General features: G+C 42.9%; 1 protein-coding gene across 3 annotated transcripts in view; it reads right to left on the bottom strand.

Moving 5' to 3' along the window:
- Window positions 1-27,955, bottom strand: part of GRB14 (growth factor receptor bound protein 14) — a 709,931-nt gene that overhangs the window by 1,730 nt on the left and 680,246 nt on the right. For 2 of the 3 annotated variants that reach the window (XM_078681642.1, XM_078681641.1), the window contains one exon: window positions 25,244-25,337. The exons of the other annotated variant lie outside the window; for it this stretch is intronic. In XM_078681642.1, the coding sequence (XP_078537768.1) occupies window positions 25,244-25,337 (94 nt within the window). The remainder of the gene's footprint in view (window positions 1-25,243; window positions 25,338-27,955) is intronic. 3 annotated transcript variants of the gene reach the window in all.

Raw genomic sequence — 27,955 nt, 5'->3', positions numbered from 1 at the left:
ACACAACATTACCATGAGACAGAAATAGTAAGATACTGATCCACAATGGTTTGTCTGTGTGTAGGTAAGACTTCCTCCATAAATATCGGTCCCTTCTTTCTGAGTTAAATGAAGAAACCCACAGAAACATGAAAATAAGCTTGATGGGCTTGGCCACGAAGGCTATATGTCATATTTCACTGTTTGACGACTGATCAAACTGAAGAAGAATGTATCGTATAAATGTATGATGGTCAATCGTGAATAAGGGTTTGTTTAAGCCAAAATGCCTAGATGTGTTCACTTTTGGAGTCAAAATATATTAAATGAATGCAGACCGTTTCTGGAGTCACAGTACATCTTGCATGGAAGAGCGAGGGGTTTAGAAGATTTTATGCGGTGAAGGCAGTCCCATTACTTACAGGGTACCAACAAAGGTTTGGAATCAGCTGGTAACTGCTGATTGGTCCCAAAACTATTGTTGGTGCTGCACTCCTACCCCCTTAAAATGTGACGTGGCCCTGGGGAATGGGGGCCAGAGCCTTCCGCAGGCCACACACCCCTCCCTGAAACAATATATTGCAGGATCCCTATGGGCACTGGACCACCCCAAGGGGGCTTTAAAAAAGGGTGACAGCCTAATTTTCTTTTCAAAAAAGGTTCCACTGATCTACAGAATGTCTGCAAATTCACTGCAAAATCTTTTTAGAAATAAATCTTTTTGGCTACAGGGCTATCCCTACCCTTACACCATATATATGTTTATACTCATTATCAGGACAAGGTCCTGAGTTCCCCCGAGTCCTAAAATGGCTGCCATCATATTTTTTTCATGTGGTGGTAGCCCATCTAATCTTATCTCTAGATCTGTCAGCTCCTCGAAACCTCAGTGGCGTGGTATATATATATATTTGGAACCTTAATTTCTCAAAAAATATGAAACAGATTTGCACCAAATAAAAAAGCATGCTTTCTGGACTAAGATGTAGCTTTATGTCAAATTTGGTATCATTCTGTTGAGTTGTTTTGGCTGTGTCAGTGTCTAATTGTCCAATGGAAAAATGAATGGATGAAAAGCCGTTTTGAGAACCCCCTTTTTCTTGGTCTTGCTTGCCCACCCACCCGAAAACTTTCCAGGAAGGAGTAGAGATGGATGAACATTTTTGAAAAATAAATTTTCTGTCATTGTTGCACACTTTTTATATTCATTGTTTATCCGCTTTTTTAATCAGTCTTGAAAAATTGCGTATTTGGCCAAATGTGTGTTGGTTGTAAAAAAGGCAGTCGAAGAGGATGAATCTGGAATTTGGATATTTTTAATGCAGATGTATTACGCAGCATCTCCTCGTGTTTATCTTTTTGATGAACTGAGTTATTTTGATAGTACATATATGCAATGATAATATATATTGTATTCCTCATCACCTTCCAAACTATAAATATTTGTGGTCCAATCATATAGGTGCCATAGAGGGTGAGTGGGGTTTACAGTGATGTAGTTCCATGCAGTTTTTCTTGGTCTACATTCTTACATACACACACATATTTGTGCATGTCTTCACACGGGGCAAGATGTCATCCAGGCTAGCAAAAACATCTTTCACAAAATATCCACCTCCTTGGTAGAAAAAAGTTGACACTCTAGAAGGACATTTTCGCCAATCTTATTTATTGTGGCCCACAAATCAAAATTTACGAACAAGAAACTTGTGAGTGTGTTAGAAGCTTCTAAACCTTGTGACAGGTGACACAACATAGATAGTACACGAATTATTGAGCACAGTTGGGTTATGTAGAAGTATCGCCGAGATTACAGCCCAACAAAATGAATAATGGATAGTTGACACCAGGTTGTTACTTGTGGAAAGAGGATGTTTCAGGGTTCTGAATAGACCTTTACATTTCTTTTGAGCCACATGTGCAGATATTGACTATATCATTATGAAAGACTTACAACAAAATATCAAGTAGAATACTATATTTGTCTTTTTAGAGAACATTAAGTTAGACGTGGGGAGGGAAAGTAGAGCACCAGACATAAATGTTCTACTTACTTCCTTCTTAGAGCGGTGCCTCCTTTATCCTGAGCCGCTGCCAGGTGGGGTGAGGTTTTTCCCTCAAACATTGGAGGTAAGAAATAATGATGATTACCCAAAAGTTTGGAGAAATGACAAAATTGGCAATGGAATTGTCGTAATGGTTATATATTTGGTACGCGACGGTCTTTGCCTAAGGTTTTCAGCTTGCCGTTATATGTACTTTCCTATATTTCTTCCAGAATCATCAAGAGATATGAATACCGGTTTGAGGATGAAATATATACAGTAGGAAACAGGTGACGAGGTTGTATTGTTTCCAACTAAGACATATATTTGGACACACTAATTACTATTTTCTTTTCTTTTCTTCTTTTTTTCACGATTGCAGTAGCTTAAATACTTGGAAAGGTCCTGAAGAAAGCACGGGGTACAGTTTTGCCTATGGGTGCTGAAACATGTTGACCATCTAATTATTAGAAACAGCTATCTGTTGAAACTGTTTCTTTGCACTGTTTTTAATTTGGACCGTGGCAAACAGGAATAAAATTGTGGTTTTTGCCGCGCTCTAATTTTAACTTCCACTTTCACTATTGCACTGCACTATCTTCCCATACACTATACTTAAATCGTTTTTGCTCACATCTGTCTAGAGTCATAACACATCCTGGGGATCCTCTATCAATATGGTAGAGTTGTAGCCCTGATTGTCAGTAGTCTATCTAAGGAGACCCAGATGATGAAACATGTTACCTGGTCAGGTGACTGATGGGAATCCGAACATGTATTTAATATTTTTTCAGGATTGTTTATAGAAAAAGCCTTATGGTGGAATACTAGGCGCATACCTACAGTTGCACAGACCTAGGGATATATTTGTATGAGTCAAAAAATACCAACAAAAGGTCACTAGTGATACACGCACGCAAGAGCATCCAAACAAAAGGCAAAACATTCAAGGTTTACTCTTCTATGAAAATCTAATAGATTGAATTTTAGAAAGAAAAGTCAAATGTCTTATTATACATTCCCACCTTGACCTATGAAAATACAGAGACAAGGCAAAATCTCATTCGGGAACCACAAGAAGAATGCAAAATAGTAACTAACTTGATGTTCAGATAAATTGATGTCTGAGTAGAAGGATCTTCTTACCTATTTACTACTAAAATACTAAAGGAGCAAAAAAACAAACTAGAATATTAAAAGAACGTTTTACCTTAAGGTGACATTACAGTCTATGAGAATGAGAAAGTGTTCCAGATAATGACAGAAGGTTCAGGGGTGACCTCAGCAGGTGAAGACTCTGGACCGAATCAGGTTTTGGCATTAGATAAATGGAAACTGAGATTCATTTAAATGTAATTCTTCATAAGTAGAAAAGTTCTTATGCAATTCCTATGTGGATTTTACACTTTCTCATTGCATTCACTGGTGAAAAGGAGTCACAGTCTACAATATCTTACTGATTTGTGGCACTCATGGATATATTTCTAAAAATATATTGTTCACTTACAAGTTGCACTAATTCTTGCTATTGGCTTCTTGGAGACCCATGAGACGAAATGATTAAAGCCCTGGCACTAACCACATAATGATTAGAGGACAGAACCCAAACATGGCTTTATTCTTTGTGGTAACCGAGTAAGGGAACAGCCTGATTCTAGAAATAATAATGTAATCCTGAAAAGCTCTTGTAGGCAACAAAGCACTTGGCACGCAAAGTTGCATGTTAAATAAAACAATGGCCGACAGTGGTGTCCCTCAGTTGACTTTTTTATCCAAAAATCTGGCTATGTGCCTTTTATCTGCTTTCATGATTCTCTCTGGTTTAGAAATATTTTTCAAAAAGTTCAAATTAGAATCATGTGCTGTACTCTAATTCCAAAAGGTACGCAACCTTTTGTACAAATTCATTAATGCCACTGGCAATTAAGAAATCATAAGATTAATATGTTTTTTGGCTTTTACGAGGGTCTTTGAGCACTGGCTTAGTTCACAGAGGTATTAGCTAGCAGAGTGTCACTATTATTTCCTTTGAGAACATGCTATGTTTCATCCTATAACAGGGTTTGTCAGTTCCTAGGCCCTCCATCTTTGATGACAGGCTAAACCGAGTCATCTTCTAACAAAAATATACAGGATAAAGGTTCAGTTTTACTCGGGCAGAATCGAAACTGAGAACTGACCGGTGGATAATGAATACAGGAAAACTGTGAAAAGTAGTTTGACTATACCAATCTTTTTACTGCTAATGAGATACGAATAAGAGGTGAAATATTCATGCAGGCACAATTTTCAATAAGAACATCCTCAACTGTTGTATTAGGCATGATGCAAAGCCAGCATTCCAATGAGGGGACAGAGCACGCCTCTTGCCAAATATCATTCTTGCAGTGACATTTGGAAAAACCATATTACCCTGTTTGCAAAATGGGCTGAGTAAAAAAGATACCTCTATAATATATGTTATAGGTATCAGCGGTTTTATACATTTTAAGAGTGCTTTTCATATTGCATGATATCAGAGCCTTTCCTGGAAATAGATATAATGAGAATCTCCAACGGTCTTATAAAAGTGTTTATTGATTAACAATCAAGGGCATGGATTATAGCGAAGGGTTAGCTCACCTCAAAGATACTTGTAGAAGCAGCCTAAATGACACAGCTTACTCCCTCTCTGTCGTTCTCCAACTTTTTCAGTGCAGTCAGTGCTTAATTTGTGCCAGTGGTTGCCGGTCGGCACATATATTAGGGGCCTGATTTATAAAAAGTGACGCATTGCTGCGTGAAAACAGCGATGCGTCACTTTTCACTGCGCCCTCCTTGCGAGACCAATGATGCGTCATATTTACAGTATGACGCATCATGGCGCAAGGAGTTACAGATACGTCAGTATTTCTGACGTATCTGTAATCGCAAAAGTCACGCATTGCTGGAGTGTGTCACAAAAGTGACAGCAATGCGTCCTTTCACATGGGGAAAGCCCCATGTGAAAGGGCTTGCATTAGTCTTACGCCTGCTGTGAGGCAGGCACAAGATTTTGACGCAACAGCGTCCTAAAAGTAACGCAGTGAAATCTCATAGATTTCACTGCGTCACTATTACGAGGCTTTTTGCGGGGGAACGCCCCCTCTGCATACATTATACCTGATGCAGGTATAATGTAGCGCAGGGGTTTACAAAGTGACGCATCTGCTTAGATGCGTCACTTTGTAAATAGTGCGCAACAGGAGGCATGTTTTACGCCGCCGACGCGTCACAAAAAGTGACGCATCGGAAGCGCAAAACTGACGCAAGGCCTCATAAATGAGGCCCTAGGACCTTGCAGGTTTTATTGTGGGTGCAGTACTCTTTGTTTTCTGTACCCCGCTGCAGCTCTGGGTGCCTGAGGTGCCATGCGGCTCTGTGTGCTTTTACAAAACTAGAGTTAAGTGTTGTCACTTTATTGTTTTTTCCTGAGTAACTCCTTAGTTGTTTATGAAGTAAGTTGTGGGGTATAGGAGTGCCTACTCTTACCCTTCCTCTCCTGTTGTTTCTTAGCTCTGTGTGCTTGACCACTTTGCTGCACTCCACCCAGAAAGATCAGTTTTTGGCTGTGTCTGCTGACCACGTCTGGTCCCAGAACTAATAGAGAACAAGAAGCGCAAATATGAGGTAGAGAAGGTAAAGAAAAGGAAAGGCAGGAGCAGAAAAGCGAAAGTATGTAGGAAAGAGAAGGAATGCAAGAGGGATCTGTCATATCCATGGAGGCTCCACATCCCTAGATATACATAGATCTTTTTTCTTCAATAACTCCAAAACCTTTGAACAGACTTGCACAAACTTACAAAAGACAACTTTCTGCATCAAGCTTTCAGCCACATTTGGTCTAATTCTGGTCAGTGGGTGTAGTCAAGTTCAAAATCCCTATGGGAAATTGGATAGAGAAAATGCTTTTTAGGACCCTCACTTTTTCTCAGACCCCACTTGATGAATCACCTCAAAGCTTACCAAACAGCAGCTGAAGCAAGTGGTAAACTAGTTTTGAAAATTTCGTAAAGATTTGTCAAATGGCGTCAAAGTTATTAGCAAAGCAAAAAAACTTTCATTATGTTAACATGGTCCTAACCTTAACTAACTACTGGCAATCACCAGTAGGTAGTTATAGTTAGAACCATGTTCGTATAGAAACAGTGTTTTTGACTTGCCTGTATCTTTGGTGTCATTTGATGAATCTTCACCAAATGTTCAGAAAAAAGTGTCATAGTGAGCCTTGTTGTGCATGGAAAGTTTCAGGGTCATCCGTCAAGTGGGGGGCTGAGAAAAAGGGAGGTAAACAAAAATATGGGTTACCATTAATTCCCATAGGAGTTATGAACATGACTACATCTCATACCATGGGACGGAATTACACCAAATTTGGTTCAAAGTTACATTTTGGTTTGCAGATCACTCTTCCAGTTATTTATTCATTCAGTAGTTGTTGAGAAATTTAAGGGAAAGCATTTAAGGATGACTGGGTGAAGCCTAAGTACAGATCTCATGGTGATATCTGCACTTCAACCAGAAAGTGCTGGCAAACATCTTGGGACAAATATACATGATAGCTCCCCATTGAAATACATTGTAGTGATTGTCAGGTTTTGAGGGTCACAAAAAGGATAAATAATGTATTGCTGTACCATACTAATTTCAGGAATTGTGGTGTGTTCCAAGGTGTTTATGCACTGTGAAAAAGCCTTCTGCTTAGAGTACATCAATCATGTTTAGGAGAAAACTGTTTTCTCATGATTTTCCGATAGAGGTTATAGAAGGTACCAGAAAAGCTAAAGTTAGTGCATAGCTACATAATAAATAAGTCTCCCAAGATGGCCACCAGAGAGAAAGGAGCTGAAATGTATTCAAATATCACCCACATATAGCCCAATGTCAGAAGTGTACAAAACACCTACTCATATTGGGGTCCATCATAAAAGTGCATGAAAAAAGTTACTAAGGGGCAGATTTGCAAACCCCTTGCGCCACTTTTGTGTCATTTTTAACAAGGGAAAAATGACACAAAAGTGGCGCAAGGAGCTCCTAAATCTGCCCCCAACAATTCAGGAATGGAGTGACAAAATAAAAAAATTAATGATATGTGTTTATTTGCTGTCTTCCATGCTATCAGAGAGAACAACGTTGAAAATGTTGCCCTTAATGGTTGCTTTGTGTGAGAGTGGTGTGCCATTATTATGCTTAGTTTTTACATTTCCTGACAGTATTGTATCTATCTGATAAGACCAAAAAATAATATTTGTTCAACGAGCTCAATTTTCAGGTATGTGAATTACATTTAATTTGGAGAAAAAAATGATTGAAAAGATGTATGTGTATGTGAGAATGTAATAAGAGAGTATCAAATATTATTGAGAAAATATTGGAACTATATGAGGTACTGTATGAGTGATGTTATGAGTGGCGTTGTATGTTGAATAACAGGTGAGTAAGACTCTTTATGAGTGTATGAGAATATACAGTTTTTCTGATTTGCAGACTAGATGTGTGAGAAGTTGGTTCACAATCTGTTACTTTGAATTAGTATGTTGTACACTTGCTGTTTACTACATGGTGTATTTGGTAGTGAGAAAACTGTAGATTAAGAGTTCAATTTTTAGTTATGAACTCATTAGATGTGAAAATATTTACATGTGTTTATATGCCGTGTTGTTCTCAAAGAGTGTTTTTCTTTGAAATCTCTCTAGTGTGGTTCTGTTACACTGCTCTGTCAGACATCTACAGAAACAAATATGCATGCAGTCACCTACCCAGAAACTACCTGTGCATGCAGCAAGTTCAAACATAGTTGCAGTCACATCTATATTGCTCTCTTTTCTGTAACACAGGCACTGAGGTATTTGTTTATAGCCACTTCCATAGATATGTAGCGAGCCACAGAGATACTAAAATAGACAGTCACATACCACCACATTTACTTAAAGGTCTCATGGCACTGCTTCAGGTGTACTCCTAAAATTCCTCAGATATGTTGGCAAGTACTGGCACAACCTTCTCATTCATTTAGAGAATTACTCTCCCAAACATGGCCGATGCTTGGTAGTACAGGTCCTTTGTGTGCACTTTCATATGTAGCTTAATTTGCCATGAAAAAGCTGTTTGTCAAGTCTTATTTCCCAGTTTCTGCATGATAGTTTGTGCTTAAAAGATGGAAGATGTTCTTTTCAGTTCACTAAGTTACTTGCCCCTTTGCTAAGTAGTACATAGAGGAGGCTGTCTCTAAAGCAACTGATATACATGTTCAGAAAACAATAAAGCCTCTGCTTCAGCTTTTGAGACAGCTGTAGAAGCACATATAGATTCAGTCACTAACCAGAAACTATTAATACGTGCACCAGACTCAAAGGTAGTTGCAATCACACCTACGTAGCTCTGTATTGCCTAACACAGGCACAGAGGTATTTCTGCAGCCACTTACATGCACATTTATACAGCCATAACAGTATTATAACAGGTAGTTACATACCATCACATTCAAGTAAACATTGATGGAACTTATAGAGGTGTACTTGTACATTCCCTCAGATATGTAGGCAAGTACCGACATAATCTTCTCAACCATGCAAAGAAATGGTATTTCAAAATCAGTGATTGCTACTAGTACAGGCCCAATCTGTGCACTATCACTGAAAGCTTCATTTGGCACATTATAGGTGTTTCTGAAGTGTTAAACCCACGTTTTAGTACACTTCTAAGATATGCTGTACATATGCCATAAAGGACGCTGTTTTGTGCTGAAGAGATTGACAGATGTCCTTTGAGTTTAATATTGTTACTTGAGCACTTGTATGCCCCTATGCGAAGTACTACAGAGTGTGGCATCCCTAGAACAATTGATATAGATGTTCACAAAAGCATAGAGCCTCTTTTTCTGTTTCAGAGACTGCTACAGAAGCACGTATGCATTCAGTCACTCAACAGAAATTATTTTTGCATGCTGCAGACTCCAAGGTAGTTGCAGTGACACCTACATATCTATCTATTGCCTAACACAGGCACTTAAGTATTTGTGGAGCCACGTACTTACACATTTAGGCAGTCATAGACGTTTTATAGCAGGTAGTTACATACCAGCACATTTACTTAAAAATCTCATGTCACTGATCAAGTTGTACTACTACTCTCTTTTAAATATGTAGGTAGGTACTGACAACATAACCTTCTCATCCATGTTCAGAAATAGTCCCTCAAACATGGGTGTTGGCTACTAGTGCAGACCCTGGCTGTACGCTCTAACTGCAAGCTTCATCTGGCATGGTAAAGGTCGTTCTCAGCCCTTTCAAAACCCCATGTACCCATTCACTGACCCACTTAGACACTCATGCACCCACTTAGCCATCTACCTAAATAGTCAGAGACTCACTCAAACAGTGATGCACCCAATCACACACCCAGTGAGGCAATCACACACTCACTTAAACACTAATTTTCAATGTGTTACACGTAGGAAATAGAATTTTTTTTAAAACTTAGAAACCAAAGGATACAGGGCTGTTATAGTTACGAAATGGAATTTAAAAACCTTAGAAATTGACTGAAAAAAGCAAAGGTTAAAGGGACATTATAGTTAGGAAATTGAATTTAAAAAAACGTATGAATTCACCCAAAAAACAAAGGTTACAGGGAAGTTATATTTAGGCACACATTTCTCTCATACAAAACCAGTAAATTACAGCTGTTATAGTTAAATGACTTAACTATGACTTACGTCCCCATAATGCACTGCATATGACCTCACATATTACATCACTCATGACATGGTCATTGACTTCACTGATGACATCTCAAATTACATCATCCAGTAACTGTTAAATATATATACCTTACTATATATTATATACAAAGATACTACAAAACTTATAGTATGTGCCTTACTAAAGATTAATGCTATTTGTAACACATATTATGCAAGTGGCTGTGTGACTATGTGTATCTATGTGTTAGTAGGTGTCAGAGTGGCTCTATGGGTGTGTGAGTGGTTGTATGAGTGAGTGAGTGGCTGAGTAGATGGCTGTAAGGATGAGTGAGTGAGTGACTGTGTTTATGGCTTTGGGGGTGAGTGATTGGGTGTGTCAGTTGTGTATGGCTGAGTAAGTGAGTATTGGAGAGGCTATATAGGTGAGTGATAGGATGGGTGAGTAGATGTATGAATAAGTGAGTGGGTGCATAAGTGGTATATGGATGAGTGTGTGGGTGTGCGAGTGACTGTATGAGTGAGTGAGTAAATATGAGATTAGCTGTATGGGTGAGTGTGTGCTTGTGTCAGTGACTGTATAGGTGAGTGAGGACATGTGTTAGTATCTGTATGAGAAAGTGAATGGGTGTGTGAGTTACGGTATGGGTGAGTGAGTAGCTGCATGAGTGACTGTATGGGTGAGTGAGTAGGTATGTGAATAGCTGCATGGGTGACTTACTCAGTGTGTGAGTGGCATTGTGGGTGACTGAGTGAGTGTGTTATTGTCCGTATGACTTTATGGCTGGGTGTGAGTGAGTGGGTGCATGAGTGGCTGTGTTTGTGAGTTAGTTGTTGAGCTGAACATGCAGCTCCCTGGATCTCAAAGCAATTTGTCTGTTTTCTTGCTCCCTTCACAAAGAGCAGTGAAACAGACACATGCTTCGCTTTCAGCAAGCAAGAGCATTTTCTGCTCTCACTTGCTAAATGTGGGCCAGTGTGGACCGATGTTTGCTAGGGCTTGGCAGGAATGGTGCTCCCACTAAACCATAGCAAACTGCAATGTCCTGGGGGTAGGTACCTTGGGACATTGCTGGAGCCGGCCCGGGGGGGGGGGGGGGCTGCTCCAAGGGCTACCTAGGGCTCCGTGCGGCACCCCTCCTTTCTTTCATGATACCCACGGAGGGGGTGGTACCCAGGGCCTTGGGTCCACAACAGACCCCCTTAATTACTGTGAAACCAAAGGGGATGATGGACGGAGTGTTAAACAATGAAAGCACTGACCCCAGTCAACTGATCTGGGTTTAATCCATCATCATTCTTTAGCTCACTCCGCCACCTCAGTTCAGACATGGCCATATGCAAATCAGTCTGAACCTGTGCCTCATGGGAACAGTCCAGCCCAAACTGCCAAGCCATGTCTTCCCTGGACTGGAAACAAGCATCCTGGGACCGGTTCCTGGCTAATCAGCTGTCATCAGCCAGGCTAGCTTGAATCCAGTGGCAAAGTGAGAAAGGGATCCACGTCTGGGCATACCCTGCCAACTTAGGGCGAACAAAGCAAAACCAAAGGGGATGATGGAAGGAGTGTTTAACATTGCAAGCACTCACCCCCAGTCAACTGATCTGGGTTTAATCCATCATCATTCTTTAGCTCACTCCGCCACCCCAGTTCAGACATGGCCATATGCACATCAGTCTGACCCAGTGCCTCAAGGGAACAGTTCAGCACGTGCTCGCCATACCACCGGAATTAAGCTATCTGAAGAGGGGTGAAACCCCGAAACTGGTCTTAGGATGCTTGTTTCCAGCCCAGAAAGGACCTGGCTTGGCAGTTCAGGCTGGACTGTTCCCATTGGGCGCAGGGTCAAGAATGATTTGCATATGGCTGGGTCCAAACTGGAATAGCATGGTGAGCAAAAAAACGATGGATTTAGGCCCAGATCTCTGTACTAGGGTGAATATATGATATTGTTCTGCACTCTGTCCATCAACTGTTGTTTTTTCCCTTAATTATTGTATTTGTGCACTGAGGCGGTGGTCCCTGGGGCTGTGGGAGAGATCATGGGCCTCCCGCACATTTTGTTTTAATAATGTATGTGCCCAGGGAGGTAGCGCTCCTTAGCGCAGCAGGGATGGTTGGAGGGCTTTCCCCACATTTCTTTTAAAAGAATCAGTGTGCCCCAGGGACATGACAGTCCCCGGGGTAGCTGGGATCTGGGTGGGCCACACCGCATTCCTATTCTTAAGTGCCCTAGTGATGAGGCAGGCCCCAGGGCAGCCGGGGTGGCCAAGTGGGCCCTCCACATTTCTAGTATTTACTGCCCTGGGGATGTGGCGGTCCATGGGGCTTGGTTTAAGCCTAGGAGGGGGCCCCATGAGCCCCTTCCTTAATTTCTTTCATGCCCCCGGGATTTGGTCCACCAAGGGGCTGTAAAAAAAGCTGTGAGTCCACCTGTAAATTTACAGCAAAATTGACATTAAAAAAAAATACTTTTTCCCCCACCATATCTGGGTTGTCAAGGTATTCCTACCAATCCCCCCTTTTCATAAGTTTTAACTTGTTTTAGAATTTGTAAGATGACGGTCAACACTTCCTGGTTGAAGTGTTTGCAGCCAATTAAATTTTAGAAAGACCTGCAAGTCCACTGCAAAGATATCCATATTGGCAAAACAACAAAAAACACTTTTTTCGATGGAAACTTTAGTCCTAACTATAACTGTGAATAGATTAACTGATGTAGGAGGTGAACCGCGCGGCCCCCTAGTTGAGCCCTACATGGCCCTGGGGACTGCCATCACCCAGGGCTGGCTCCAGCAATGTCCCGGGATACCCCCCCGGGACATTGCAATTTGCTATGGCTTACCAAGAGCACAGCTCCCACCAAGCCACAGCAAACTCTGCTCTACTTCATGGAAGTAAGACCAGTAAAAATGCTCTCACTTCCATGAAATGGAGCAAAATTGCTTTTGGACAGAGGGAGCTGCATGTTTGCAGCCCCCTCTGTCCAAAAGCAATGCTGGCTCCAGCAGGATGTGGGGAGCCAGCAGGGACCAAGGGGGCCTTGAGGCTCCCTACGGTCCCCAACGAGCTGGCCCTGCTCCAGTCTTGGGGTCCTGGGACAATATCAGCTAGGGGTGGGGGCCACACAGGTCCACCTTCCCTTTTTAACAAAAATGATGAAGGCCTTGCCCTGGGGGATTGGGTCCCCATAGCTAAAACAGGCCACGGGCGGCCTCCCATGTAAAAAATAAATAAATACATAAAGGACAGGATCCAGGGGATGGGGAACACAGTGCCAATATTGGCCCAGGGAGGGGCAGCCACGTGGTCCCCCTTCCTTTATACATATATATATATTGTTCCTTCTGGCTGCCCATGGTCCCACGGGAATTGGCGCACACTCCGGCGGAGCACGCCAGTACTCAATCTCCGTAAGAATGTTTTCCAAAATATCGTGCGCTCTCAGAGAAAGATTCGCCAACAAGTTATCGATTCCAAGGGTGTTTATTCAAAACTACATGTTTCGGCTTACACAGAAGCCTTGCTCACGTGAGCAAGCAATTGCACTGAGCGTAAAGTAGATCGGAAAAGAAGTGTGGACTTGTATAATAAATTTCTTTTTGCCCACTGGGGCGATAATCTGATCGAGTGTTGAAAGAATTTGGGGCGTTTGTACAGGATGTTACAACACTGCCATTCAACAGAGCTGCTACCAGCACATATTGTTTGCTGCTCGAACTTTTAAGGACATCAATTGGGCAATGATTTGAATTCTAATCTCATTGTTGTGGCTTAAAGTTTAATTCATGTATGCCGTTCATTTATGCCTTCATGCTATTTAATTTAATTTGTTCCAATATTGTGTCGTTTGAGAAACAGCCATGAGTCTGTCTTTTAGCTCCTATTGTAAAGCACTAACGGGAGTCTGTCGTTTATGTTCACCAAGGGTGAGAGTCAAATGATTTGTATATATACCTTTATTCAACCCCACACTCGCACACGTGATAAAGGAGACTAGATCTCTAAAACGCGTCGAGTTGGATGCTAAATAATATATAATATATATATTACCTACTGGCGGTCGCCAGTAGGTATATATAGTTAGGATTTTTTCTCTATGGGATTTTTGAAAATTCTATGTCTAATAACTTTGGCGTTTGTGGACGGAATTGGCTGAAATTTTCAGGAAAATGGCACATTTTGTTTCTGAGCAGCCCCTGAAAATTTTGGGGGGGTTCGTCAAGGGGGGGGCCGAGAAAAAAGGGGGGTCCCAAAACGCGTTTTTCCCATGTTAATTTCCATAGGGCGGTTGGCCTCACTTTTAGCCCGAACGGCTGAATGGATTTGCACGAAACTTGGCAAAATTGTAGGGACTGGTAGCCCGATGTGCCTTTTGTAGGTCTCAATATATGTGCTACAGTGGATTTTGAGAAATTAACGTTTAAAAAAAGATATATATCTGTAACAGCGGACTGGGCAGCGTCCCAGGACGCGTACTTTTCGCGCAACGGAGCTTTGTGAAGCGAAGCTGATTGGTTCTCCGGCGTCTGTCAACATTCCAAACAGTCCGTAGCGGCCGCCATCTTGTCTCTCAGTAGGATCGAGAGACAAGAGGAGGCCAAAGCGAAGGGGCAAATGACCATAAGGGGGAATAGTAGATCCTCGCTGACCCACTACGTTTGATGTGGAGGTTTTAAAAGGGCCCCGCGGGGCAAAAAAAAAACAAAATAATAATAATCGAACGGCTGAATGGATTTGCACGAAACTTGGCAAAATATTAGGGACTGGTAGCCCGATGTGCCTTTGCTAGGTCTCAATATATGTGCTCCAGTGGATTTTGAGAAATTAACGTTAAAAAAAAGATATATATCTGTAACAGTGCTCCGCTTCGCGTACTTTTCGCGTTACGGAGCTTTGCGAAGCTGATTGGTTCTCCGGCGTCTGTCAACATTCCAAACAGTCCGTAGCGGCCGCCATCTTGTCTCTCGGTAGGATTGAGAGACAAGAGGAGGCCAAAGCGAAGGGGGAAATGACCATAAGGGGGCATAGTAGATCCTTCCTGACCTCTTAGGTTTGATGTACCATTTTGCCAAGTTTGGTGTAATTCCGTTCAGCCATTCAGGCTGTAGACGTATGTAAATGTCCTATGGAAAATTGCATGGGGAAAACACATTTGAAAGTGTTGAAATTTAGAACCAATTAAAATGTTACTTTGGTTTTGTATTTGTGTGTGATGAAAGTTAATTGGTTATGTATATATGTCAAATGAGAGGAAACCACAGCCATTTTGTGATACTACTGTCTGAGGTACATTTGTGAGGAATTTTTGGTGGTGAATTTCTGGTGTTTGATTTACACAGTACTAACACTTCTGCTACTTTTAAAAAGGTGAGTTGTTAATTTGTAAGGGGAACTATGTTGTACACTTGAAGATAATTTGAAAAATGTTTTCTGTTATTTATTTGCAGTCCTTCTGTTATACTAAATACTTGATAAAGTTAGTTTTATATTATGTATTACTAAAAACGATAAATGAAAGTGATTATTTTTTTCTGCAATTTACAGCAAGCAATTTCAAAATAAAATGGCTCACAATGAAGAGACCGTGGCAATTTCTTTTGAATTGTCCACTACATTGATTGAAATTGAGAGCACCAATAATGAAATATTGTCACAAGGAGGACATGACTTGTATGATTCCATTAGATTGATTGAAATGGACAGCACCAAGAATGAAATATTGTCACAAGGAGATGACTTGAATGATTCCACTACATTGATTGAAATTGAGAGCACCAATAATGAAATATTGTCACAAGGAGGAGATGACTTGTATGATTCCATTAGATTGATTGAAATGGACAGCACCAATAATGAAATATTGTCACAAGGAGGAGATGACTTGAATGATTCCACTACATTGATTGAAATTGACAGCACCAATAATGAAATATTGTCACAAGGAGGAGATGACTTGAATGATTTTTTTGATCAATCTCTTGATGGCGAATTTATCGAGTGTTTGGAGACCATAGAGTTACAAGAATCATCATTGGAGACTTTTAATGAGGACATTGCTGATGAGGACATGTTACTAGTTCTTTCAAATTTAGAAAATTCTGAAGAATACATTTATATTTAGAAATCAAAAATTGTTTGAGACATTATTCATTTTTATTTTTAATTTATGAGGTTGTAGCGAAGTGATTGTAGTATAAAATGAGACTTATAGTATAGAGTGCAACATTTTTATGTTACATGGTAAGTTTACTCATATTTACTTCCCTTCTGCCACTATATTATCTCCAATGTGTATTTGACATCTCTTCTTCATCTCCGGCCTCCTTTCTTTCACTGTGTGTCTCTGATGCATCTTATCGCTGCTATTTTGTGTAATTACAGAAGAGAGTAAAATAAAATAGTTCGGAACGTGAAAAGGGGGCAAAGTAGAGTACTCCTCACCCCCTAGGCCTTTTTAGGCGGTCCCAAAAGGATCAGTTTCTGCTTTCCTGAGAGATTATGGTATGAGTTCCATATACCACAATAACTTGCATTACAACATGCAAGATATCTATCTCCTATTACCAACTTTTGGAGATATTCGCGCTAAGCGCGAATATCTCCAAAAAGTAACACCTGCCCTGAGCAGTTCTTAGCCATGTTATCCAATGGGAGGTGGATAACATGGCTAAGAGCATTAGCTCGGTAATGCATGAATATCGCTGAGTTTTTAGCGATATTCATGCATTGCGGCCGTTTATTATCGCATTTGCGATAAACCTTGATAATAGCAAGGTTTATCTTCGATAATTTCTGACGATGCTTAGTGGTAAAAAATTGGTTAGTAAGCATCGTTAGCGATAAATATCGCTTAACTTTGGTAATATGCCCCAACGTCTGTTAACGTTCGATTCGAAGGAAATGAGGAAGTGTTGAAAAACATTGTCTGCGCCATCTTGCCTTTTTTGAAATGCCACACTTTTGTCGTGCACGGCAGCCATTTTAGATGTCTTGACCAGACCCACTCTCTGCACGCTGTCGATTCGTAGCATGGCTCCTCACCCACGCAAGCATCTTCCCTAGGCACTGGTCACCACCGCTCTCTGTCTTATGCATGGGCAATAAACCTCCCCCCATCTGCGCTGCTCTTCCCTGAGAATCACACTCTGTGCCCGCCCGACACCTCCCTTTCGCCCTATTCACTACCGCACCCTCTGACACTCCTCTTTCTCTGTGTCCGATTGTCCAGGCTATCAGCTAGCCCTGCAGATGTAGTTTATGGCCCCAGCTGTAAAGAATCACCCCTCTTCAAAGGAGTTATAGTAGATCAAGGCCCACACCCGATGAGATCCGTCACACCACACGTGTTCCTACTATCTGAAAACCATCCTGTATTGTGATTGGGGAGGGGACCGAGCCTGAAGCGGAAGATTCCAGGAATGACTCTTTGTACATCAAAGTTTTTACAATTATGTGTCACATTAAAAATATATAGCACTCCAACAAAGTAGTAGGAATATAAAACTTTAATAACATATAAATATATACAAGAAAACAAAAACAGTAAAAACATTTAAACAACGAAGAGACCGTGGCAATTTCTTTTGAATTATCCAATAGATTTATTGAAATTGACAGCACCAATAATGAAATATTCTTGTCAGTAGCGGTCTGTTGTGCGAATAGTTCCAAGGCAGCAGAACGCGCTGAAATCTAGATGGCACGAAAGTGATGTCTAGTAAGTTGCCGCCCAGCAAAAAACGGCGTGGGGCGCCGCGGGGGTGAGTGAGTCCAGTAGGCACCACAGCTATTCTTACCGGCATTGCAGAATTACTGCTGGGGACAATGCCTGTGCTGTAGCAGGGTCACAGCAGAAACAAAAAGGATTCTGTTGAAGATGTTGTTGGTTTTCAATTTGAAAACAGTTCTGGTGTCAACTGCTATGCTAATGTAGTGGTTAATGTTTTGTTTTCTCTAGAAAATGTAAAAGAGGCGGAGGCAGTCCAAAGTTCCGTTAAAAGGGCAAAGGAAAGGATCGGTGGTTTGAACTATCAGTCAAAAAGGGGAGGGGGTGCAATAATTTTTCCTACCGGGTCACACTGTGCTTTCACCGGAAGTGAGGTCTGCAGGATTCTAGTAATTCAAAGTGAGGCTGGCGCCAGCATGGGAGCGCCGACGTCCCGCGGATACAGTTTCGTCACTCCACGGGCGATCATGGCAGTCATTCCCCATCGGGGGTCGGAGACTCCCGCGGCTCCTCTAGAATCTTCAAGGTCGTGGAGGACTACGGTGGTGGAGTCAACCAGTGACCGGGCCATTTCTTTATGCTGGGCCCGCTCTTGCCAGGTCGACCGCCATTTTGAGAGTTCGGCAGCTACCGGCGATCGCGGGGTCACATGAGCGGACGGGCTCCACCCTGCCGGGCGAGACGTTGCAGCATGGCCACAGTGGAAGAACCCTTTTCCGGGCGCCTGGAGCGCTGAGGGTGCAGCTGGGAAGCCTCCACCTGGGGAGGCGGGAGAGGCCTGTTCGCACCGTCTCTCCCTCCCAGTGCACCCCACGGCGTCTCGCTTGAGATTTGTTATGGCCGGACCAGGCGATGAGGACGAGGGGGGGGGGGTCGGAGGCATGTGCAAGACATCCCCCCCCAGGGTTGTTGCAGCAATTATACAAGAAAGAAGAAGTGTCCCGTCCGTCTTCGGGCCGGGCTTCCGGTAGATGTCGGCCGGACGCCCCTGGCTCTGGTCCCATGAACGGGTTTCTTGGTTTATCGGCTGCAGCCGGATCCCGTCGGCCTCAGCCCCCCGACCGTTGGTGGTCGGACCGGAAGAGCATGTGGCGGGACTACCTGCAACTCTCAAGGGCCACCGCGGCCGGACTGGGAGAGAGAGGGGAGGGTCGAGGAGACATTCCCCCCCCCTGCAACTGTTCAGCGTTGTAAAGGCAATCCCCTGGCCGGGTCCCGCTGGCCTCGGCCTCTCCTCCGGCTACACCCTACGTTAGGATCTCCTGGCCGAGGCGTGGCAGCAGGACCTGCCTTATATGGGCTGCTCCCGGCTGGGCGTAGCCGGAACCCTGCCCCACCTTGGAAGTTTCCAGAGTGGGGGTGGATGTTCTACTGACTTGCATTTTCCCTAGTCTATCGATTTTTTTGGCGTGGCAGGCGGTGGGACAGCGAGGGGTGATTTGGTTTCTCTTACTGTTTTTCTGGTCTCTCACCACTGGCATATTTTAACGTTTTCTTGTTTCTAGGACATTAATAGGTTTTATCATTACGTTATGTTATCGTTTCTTTGTTCGTTGTTTAGTAAAAGTTCATGTTCATCAGTGGCCTACTGATTTTCGTTTTCCTATTTTTTTCTTTCCAGGTTGTTTCATGGTAAAGTTTCTGTTAACAGGATACAGTGATCACTTCATTATTATTGCATATGTCCTTTTCACTAGGGGTGCTCTCTGGTCGGGCCAGATGACGTATCTCTAGTAAATGGTCCGGGTGAAAAAGGTGCATCAATCAGTGGGGAGTAGATAGGCATGACAGATTACAACGGGGGAGAAAGGTCCGCATTACGTACCCTTTCACTACTTGCAAAGATTTTCCTACGTTTATTTGCAAACAGGGAATACCTCCAAAAAGAACTAATTCCCAAACAGTCAATGTTCGGACAATCAATCAATCAATGAGGAATGACATAGGTACGACGTGTTAAAGGCTTGCGTTATCTACCCTTCACTATCTGCAAAGGGAGAGAGAATATTCCTATTCTTCCTCGTTTGCAGGTAGAGAAGATCCTTAAGAGTATTAACTTCGAACAATTCAATGCTCGATTGAAACAATCAACAAGGGGTACTGTGAACACAAATGAACGCCGCTTATATACATACGCATTGCTATTTTCAACAGGTTGTTCCTAATGTTTCTATTTTAGCGAGGTCAAAAAGAGATCCCATTAGTGGCCTACTGATTTTGCTCGATTCCTTTTGTTTTTTTACACGATTTTTCGCTATCTGCAAAGACTAAACAGAGTATTGCGACTCTGTGCTTGTTTGTAAATAGAGAATGAACCAAAGAGAACAATCAATCAAATGGAGAGAGAAGCAGGCACGACGGATTACAAAGGGGGCAAAGGGCTGCGTTAACTACCCTTCACTATCTGCAAAGAGAGAGTACTCCTAATAGAAATGAGGGGTGGGGGGCAGCATTCAAAGCAGATCAGTGTGCATAAACACGAAAATGTTTTTACTTACCACGTACTTGACATTCGACAGCTTATGATATTTGCTATTAAAAAACCATTGAAATTCACTGAAAAAACCATAGGTTATAGACCATATATAGTTAGGAATTAGCATTTAAAAAACCTTATTTTACTCACACAAAACCATTGAAATTCCATATATAGTTAGTTGCACTAACTATATATCGCGCACCCGCAATCCACTGCTGATCATGTCACATATTACATCATTCATGACATGGTCAGTGACATCACTGATGACATCACTGATGACATCTCAAATGACATCACTGATGACATCACTGATGACATCATCCAGTGACTGTGTGTTTCTATAAAGTTTAAATATGTTTTACATATTGAAGAATGAGTAGATGTATAACTGTCTGGACGAAGGATTTAGTAGGTGCATGACTGAATGTATGAGTGAGTGATTAAATGTGTCTCACTGAGTGCATGGGTTAGTGACTAAACTGTCTTAATTTGTGCATCATTATGTTTGTTGTTCTGTAAACTGCTGCATGTGTTGATCAGTAGCTATATGATTAACTATATGGGTTATTGATTGATTGTCCAAGTATTTGTATGGGAGACTGACTGTGTGTGTGGCTGGCTGGGAGGTGTGTGACTCTGTGCAGATCAATGTGTACTTGTATCAATGATTCTATAAGAAAGTAAGTATGTGTTAGTATATGTTTGAAAATGTAAGGTGCTCTATGTTTAACTGTATAGACAAGAAAATGGAAGTGTGATTGATTCTTTACAGGACTGACTAGGTGTGTGAGTAACTCCATGGATGAGTGGCAGAGTGTGAGTGTCTGTATAGATGTATGAGTGCATATGATAGTGTTGTAAAGATGAGTGATTGTATGTATGAATGATTGTATGGGTGATTGAGTGAATGTGTGTGTAGACGTAGGAATCAGTGAGTACGTATGTAGTAACTAGTATTGGTGTGTCAATGGTTTCAAAAATTATACTCTGTTTTTAACACTGGGTGAAACAGAGGTTATATTAAAATGTGAGGAGATGCATTGTATTGTCACATGAATGATATCATCAGTGATGTGGTCATTGATGTCAAATGAGATGTCATCAGTGATGTCATCAGTGATGTCATTTGAGATGTCATCAGTGATGTCATCAGTGATGTCATTTGAGATGTCATCAGTGATGTCATCAGTGATGTCACTGACCATGTCATGAATGATGTAATATGTGACATGATCAGCAGTGGATTGCGGGTGCGCGATATATAGTTAGTGCAACTAACTATATATGGAATTTCAATGGTTTTGTGTGAGTAAAATAAGGTTTTTTAAATGCTAATTCCTAACTATATATGGTCTATAACCTATGGTTTTTTCAGTGAATATATATATATATATATATATATGTATTTTAAACCGAAAAGGCTGGGCCCGGGGGATGAGTGCCTGAGGCCATAATCGGTCAAGGGGAGGGAAATCACGCAGCCCCTCCCCATTTAAAAAAAAGACTGGCCCAGGGGTATGGGGTCTCCGTGGCTGAAATTGGCTTAGGTAAGGCCTAAAACAAATTCTTTAATTAAAAAAAAATCTGGCAAGTCGCTGGAGGCCACACCTCCTTCACATCTCTGCAAACGCGCCTCCTGGTGCAATGGTAGTTGGAGAATAAAATCCCCATGAATGCTGAGGTTCTTAGGGTGCCACAAGCACTCTTGTTACCTCAGGTAAGTCTAAGACAGCAGGATTGCAGAGAGGGCTTAAAGGGTGAGTGAATGGTTGTGTGAGGGGTGTATGAGTGAGGGAGTGGGTGTGTGAGTGGCTCAATGGAGGACTGAGTGGGTGTATGAGTACTGTGTACATCTGTGAATGGGTATGTCAGTGGTTGTATGGGTGTGTGAATGGGCATACAAGAGGTTGTATGGGGGTGTATGTAGGTGTGTGAGTGGTTCTGTGGATGATGTCATCAGTAATGTCACTGACCATGTTATGAGTTATTTAATATGTGAGGTCATAAGCAGTGCATTGTGGTGGCGTGAGTTATAGTTAACTCTCTAACTATAACCGCTAACTTTCACTGGTTTTGTACTAGGGAAACCTGAGGCTAACTATAACGTCCTTGTAACCTTTGATGTTTTCAGTGAATTTCTAAGTTTTTTAAAATTCCATTTCCTAACAATTACATCCCTGTAACCTTTGGTTTTTTAAGTGAATTTCTAAGGTTTTTTTAAGTAGTAATTGCCTTTGCAGAGAGGTGATGAGAGAGGCCTGGGTTTCCGGCCAGCTCTCAGGAATCCTGCTGTGTAGGACTTACAGGAGGGACCAGGAGGGCTTCTTGGACCCCAAGGTCCCTCAGTAGTAAAGTGCACTTCATTCCCCAACCAGTAGTGCACCACAAGAAAGGGGGCATGGCCTCCAAAAACCTCTTAGCAGCCCCACTGTGTTGGACTTACCGGAGGTTACAGGAGGGGTAGTTGGCACTCAAGGACGTCCTTGGGGGTCAAATACCCCTCCCGTCACCTCCAGGAAGTCCCACACATCAGGATTGCTGAGCGGTTGTCAGAGGCCACGCCCCCTTTCTCCACCACTGTGCAAACATGCCTCCTGGTTCACTGCTAGTAGGGGGATGAAGTCCCTTTTTCAGAGGATCTTTGGGGACCAACTACCCCTCCTGCTAACTCCAGCAAGTCACACACAGTGGGTTTACTGAGAGATGTTCAGTAGCCATGCCCTATTTTCCACCTCTCTACAAACACACCTCCTTGCACACTACAAGTTGGGGGATGAAGTTCCCTTGGCTCTTGAGGGTCCTAAGGCGCCAACTACCCCTCCTGCTACCTCCAGTAAAACTCACATAGCTGTATTGTTGAGAGATTGTCAGAGCCGCGTCCCCTTTCACCACCACTCTGACGAACCTGGTTGGGGAAAGTAGTCCACTACAGCCCTGAGGCCCTCAGGAGTAAAGTGGAATTCTTTGCCCAACCAGAAGCACACCAGGAGGCGCGTTTGCAGTGTTGTAGAGAAAGGGGGCGTGGCCTATAAGTTGTCTTAGCAATCCCACCATTTGGGACTTACTGGAGATAATAAGAGGGGTTGTTGGCTTCCAAAGACCCTCTGCATTGAAGGGGATTTCATTCCCGAACCACCACTGTGCCAGGAGGCGCGTTTGCAGAGAGGTGGTAAAGGGGGTGTTGCCACCGGCGAATTAAAATAGTTTTTTTTTATTTGTACTTTTTAGGAAAGCGGCTACCCCCTTTCCCTCAGCCGATTTTGGCCTCGGGGACCCCACCCCCCAGGGCCAGTCTTTTTTTTAAAGGGGAGGGGGGCCATGCGGCCTCCCTCACCGAGCCAATTACAGCCCCAGGGATTCCAGCCCCAGGGGCCCAGCCTTTTCCTTTTTTTTTCTTTTTAAATGAACGAAAGGGGGCCGCATAGCCCCCAATCCCTGGGCTGATTTTGGTACTGGGGGCCCCATCTCACAGAGCCTGTGCCACCCCTCTCCCTGGGCTGATATTGCCCCAGGGCATGGTTTCTCTTTGGGGCTGATTGGGGAGCCTCAAGGCCCCCGTGGTCCCTGACGGCCCCCCTCTTGCAGGAGCCAGCATTGCTTTCGGACAAAGGGAGCTGCAAACATGCATCTTCCTATGTCCAAAAGCAATTCTGCTCTGTTTCATGGAAGTGAGAACATTTTCAATGCTCTTGCTTCCATGAAGCAGAGCAGTGTTTTCTATGGCTTGAAGGGAGTTGTGTTCCCACCAAGCTATAGAAAACGGCATCCTCCCGGGGTGGGGACCCGGGACATTGCTAGAGCTAGCCTGGGGCGGTCCCCAGGGTCATGTATGGCTCCAGGAGGGGGGCTGCCACATCCATTAAGCCCCAGGGGGTGGTGGTCCCCAGAGCTGCGGTGGCCTTGTGGCCCCGGCATTTTGTGTTAATAAACCCCTGGGAGCTGTTGGTTCCATGGGTTTCGTGGGTGGAGCCCCCCACACATAGTTTCTTTAACATAGCCGCGGGGAGATGGTAGTCCCTGGGACTGTGGGGAGGGTCACATGACCCCATGCATTTGTGTGAATGAGCCCCGGGGAGTTAGCGGTACCCGGGGCTCTGTGGGGGGGCTAGAACACCCACACACATTATTTTTTTACTAAGCCCTGGAAGGTGGTGGTCCCCCGAACTGCGGGGTGCCCATGTAGGCCCCCATCATAATTTTAATAATGCTCTTAGGACTTGTCCCACCCAGGGGCCTAAATTAAATGAATCCCGGGAGCCTGTGCTTCATTGTTTTTTTCATTTTGGGCGTGAGTTGTGACTCCAATGCGGCTCCAGCTGAAATTATTTTAAATTGCTTTTTTGGCACCGGGGGGGTCCCTGTGGGGCCCCCTAGAGGCCTAGGTGGTCACAGTGTTTCTACCCTGCCCCCTTTTTTCTGTGACTCGGTTGAACCGTGTCGCAAAATGGCCCGCTAACACTTCCTGGTTAAAGTGTTGGCAGCAAATCAGAGCAGTGCATTTCATTGCACGAGCACGTCTTTGTTTGCGAAGGCTTCACAATCTGAGAAATCACTATAATGTTGGCCTTAAATTTCTCAAAAACTACTGAACCGATTTACACCAAATAGGCCAAAGGTGCTTCCTTGAATTAACGTCAGCCTCCCTGCCAAATCTGGTGTAAGTCCATTCAGCTGTTCGGGCTGTAGCTGTGGCTAAAGGTTCCTAGGGGAATTAACATTACAAACACAGCCTTAATTCTTGCCCAAAATTCCTGCACGGATCGCCCCAAAATTTCCATGACAACCAGAACCTACCTTGACATATTGTTTTTCGAAAACTTCATGAAGATTTGACAAAAAATGCTTTTCCTATGGACTGCCACTAGGTAATATATACATATTATTTACTTAGCTATTCATATTTACCTTCACAGTATTCTGGGAGTTTATATTTTTGCCACAATATTTTGGCAAGTTGTTATTTTTCACCTGGATATTTTGACATGCACACCCCCTAAGTTTCAGATGGTTACATAACTAGAGGCATATGATTGTTTTTTCCTACTGAGATTTTTTTCAGTCCTGCCAATAAAGAGAAGGATATTACACATATTAGGAAAGAAAGATGGTTAAAGAATAAGGGTGTTCTAAAGACTTCACTAAGTTGCTCTTTTTTTAAAATGTGATATGTTTTAGAATCCTGCTTATACACAGAACCAGCAAAATCAGCATATATATAGTATGCCAATATCTGCTGAGGTGTGGGTTATCTGTTACTTGTATATTTTTTAAATTCACTGCCACTTACCACAACAACCTGAAAATGCTTTATCTTCTTCCCATGGCACAGAGAAAGTACAAAGTGTTTTGGATTGCTCTGGCTGTCTCTTAAGAGAAATACACTAAACAAAAGGGGAACAATTAATGGAAGAAAAATTCAATAAATTATTCAGTGCATCCAGAGAATGTCTTAGCTAATAAATAAATCATAAAAATGAATGTTCTAAAATGAAAAGCAATAAATCCACCAGATACAAAATAATTATGAACACATTACGAATTATTAAACATGTTTTACATGTTTATTATCAGATTAATGGTACCTCAATGAAGTACCAAACTTAACAAGTTTAAAAGATTCATCCACATGATGATGTTGTTTCCCAAGGAAGGGACTGCCTTTAAATGGAAAACTGTAAGTGACTTCAAAGAAAGACCAAAAACCCAAATTCTAGTTGTACATGAGAAATAGTAGCTGATAACTGTACACTATAAGGGGATTATAAGACAATGAGATGTGGCCATTGAGCACCATGAGATGAACTGTGATATGCTGCTAATGTGTTTTTTTTCCTTATTTTTAAAAGGCATTTTGAAAGGCAGGAACCACCACTCTGGTCAGGGTAAGTCAGATACACACTAAAAGATAACCTGTGCTCACCCTCTGAAAGCTTGGCATAGAGCAGCCAAGCTTATCTAAAGAAGCAATGTGTAAAGTACACACACACAGTAACACAATAAATGCACCACAAAAAGACTCCACACAGGTTTAGAAAAATAGGATTACATTCTGAACAAAGCAAGACCAAAGCGACAAAAATCCAATGTACAGAAGTTGAGATATTGTATTTTAAAAGAATAAATGCAGTAAAGTGCTGAGAAGCAAGTAAAGCTAAAAAGGTTACTTTAGGTCACTCTGGATCAGGCCAACCATAATGGAGTGTTGGCTGGCCAGCTACAGGATCCATGGAGGTCCCGGTAAACAAAGTACCTTTCCCGGTCGCAAACAGCAAGATGTGTTGGTTGATGTCGAAGCTCGCAGGTGTATGTTGAGTCGATCTTCTACACACAGTGTAGGCGATGCGTCAGTTCTAAAGAGGCATGAAGCAATGCACTGGATTTAACCATGCTGTCAAGGAGATGCATTGGTCTTACCAAGCTGCAGCAGTGGCAATACGCTCTCCGATGTGTCGATCTCTGCCAGCAAAGCGCTGGTTTTCAGGAAATGTACCAATTTTACTCCACAACCTGGTCTACGCACCAGTTCCGCTACACATGGTCAGGAGATGCATTAAATCTATGTTGCATCTATCTGGGCCACTTCCAGTGAGCCAGGCATAGGAGCAAGGGTAGATACTTTGATATCCCTTAGTCTAGAACAACAGGAGGAGCCAACAAACCCTTGTAGATCACTTGGATTGAAGGCAGAGTACAGCTCTTTTTCAGTAGAGTCATAGAGTCGCAGGCAGTAGGGCAACACAAATAAAAACAGTCCCTCCACATCAGAAGTCCAGTTGAGTTCTTTAAGCACAGCAGTTCATCTAGAGAGCTTCAGTTAAAAGTCCAGTAATGTCTGATTATAGGGGTCAGAGACGCAGTACTTATACCCAAAAGTGCATTTGATGTGGGGTTGACTTTAAAGCAGCTCACTGAAGTGTGCAAGTATGCCTTTCAATGAAGGCTTGTCTGCCAGGCTATCTATGGGGGGTAATTAGTCCTTTGTGTGGGAAAAAGACAGCCTTTTTAAGTGAAGTGTTATCCCCTCTCTTCTATCCTGGCCAGGCAAGGCCATCAGAAGGATGTAAATTGGTACTGAGACACACCTATCCTTACTGTGTTGTGGCTGTATATAGGGACTGTACTAAGTGTGGCTGTCACCCACCCCAGACATGTATTGGAGACAGACTGTCAGGCACACAGAGCAGTAAGTACAGAGAAGTGTTTACTCTCTTAAAGTGGTACAAAAGGGGGTGATGATGGAGCATCTGAACTGGATTCAAGCAAGCATGGCCAAAGACGGCTGAAATGCCAGAAACCGGTCCTAGGAAGCTTGATTCCGGTCCAGGGAAGGCATGGCTTGGCAGTTCGGGCTGGACTGTTCCCATGAGGCACAGGTTCAGACTGATTTGCATATGGCCATGTCTGAACTGGGGTGGCAGAGTGGGCTAAAGAACGGTGATGGATTAAACCCAGATCTGTTGACTGGGTGTGAGTGTTTGATTGGTTCAGATGCCCCGTCGATCACCACCCCCTTTTGTACCACTTTGTTCGCCATAAGTTGGCAGGGTATGCTCAGACGGGAGTCCCTTGCTCACTTTGCCACTGGATTCAAGCAAGCCTGGCCAAAGATGGATGAAATGCCAGAAATCGGTCCTAGGAGGCTTGATTCTGGTCCAGGGAAGGCATGGCTTGGCAGTTCGGGCTGGACTGTTCCCATGAGGCACAGGTTCAGACTGATTTGCATATGGCCATGTCTGAACTGGGGTGGCAGAGAGGGCTAAAGAACGGTGATGGATTAAACCCAGATCTGCTGACTGGGTGTGAGTGTTTGATTGGTTCAGATGCTCCGTCCATCACCACCCCCTTTTGTACCGCTTTGTTCGCCATAAGTTGGCAGGGTATGCTCAGACGTGAGTCCCTTGCTCACTTTGCCACTGGATTCAAGCAAGCCTGGCCGAAGACGGCTGAAATGCCAGAAACCGGTCCTAGGAAGCTTGATTCCAGTCCAGGGACGTCATGG

Source organism: Lissotriton helveticus, chromosome 3_1, assembly GCF_964261635.1.
Source record: "Lissotriton helveticus chromosome 3_1, aLisHel1.1, whole genome shotgun sequence".
Taxonomy (NCBI): domain Eukaryota; kingdom Metazoa; phylum Chordata; class Amphibia; order Caudata; family Salamandridae; genus Lissotriton; species Lissotriton helveticus.
This window is presented reverse-complemented; position numbering and strand designations above follow the sequence as displayed.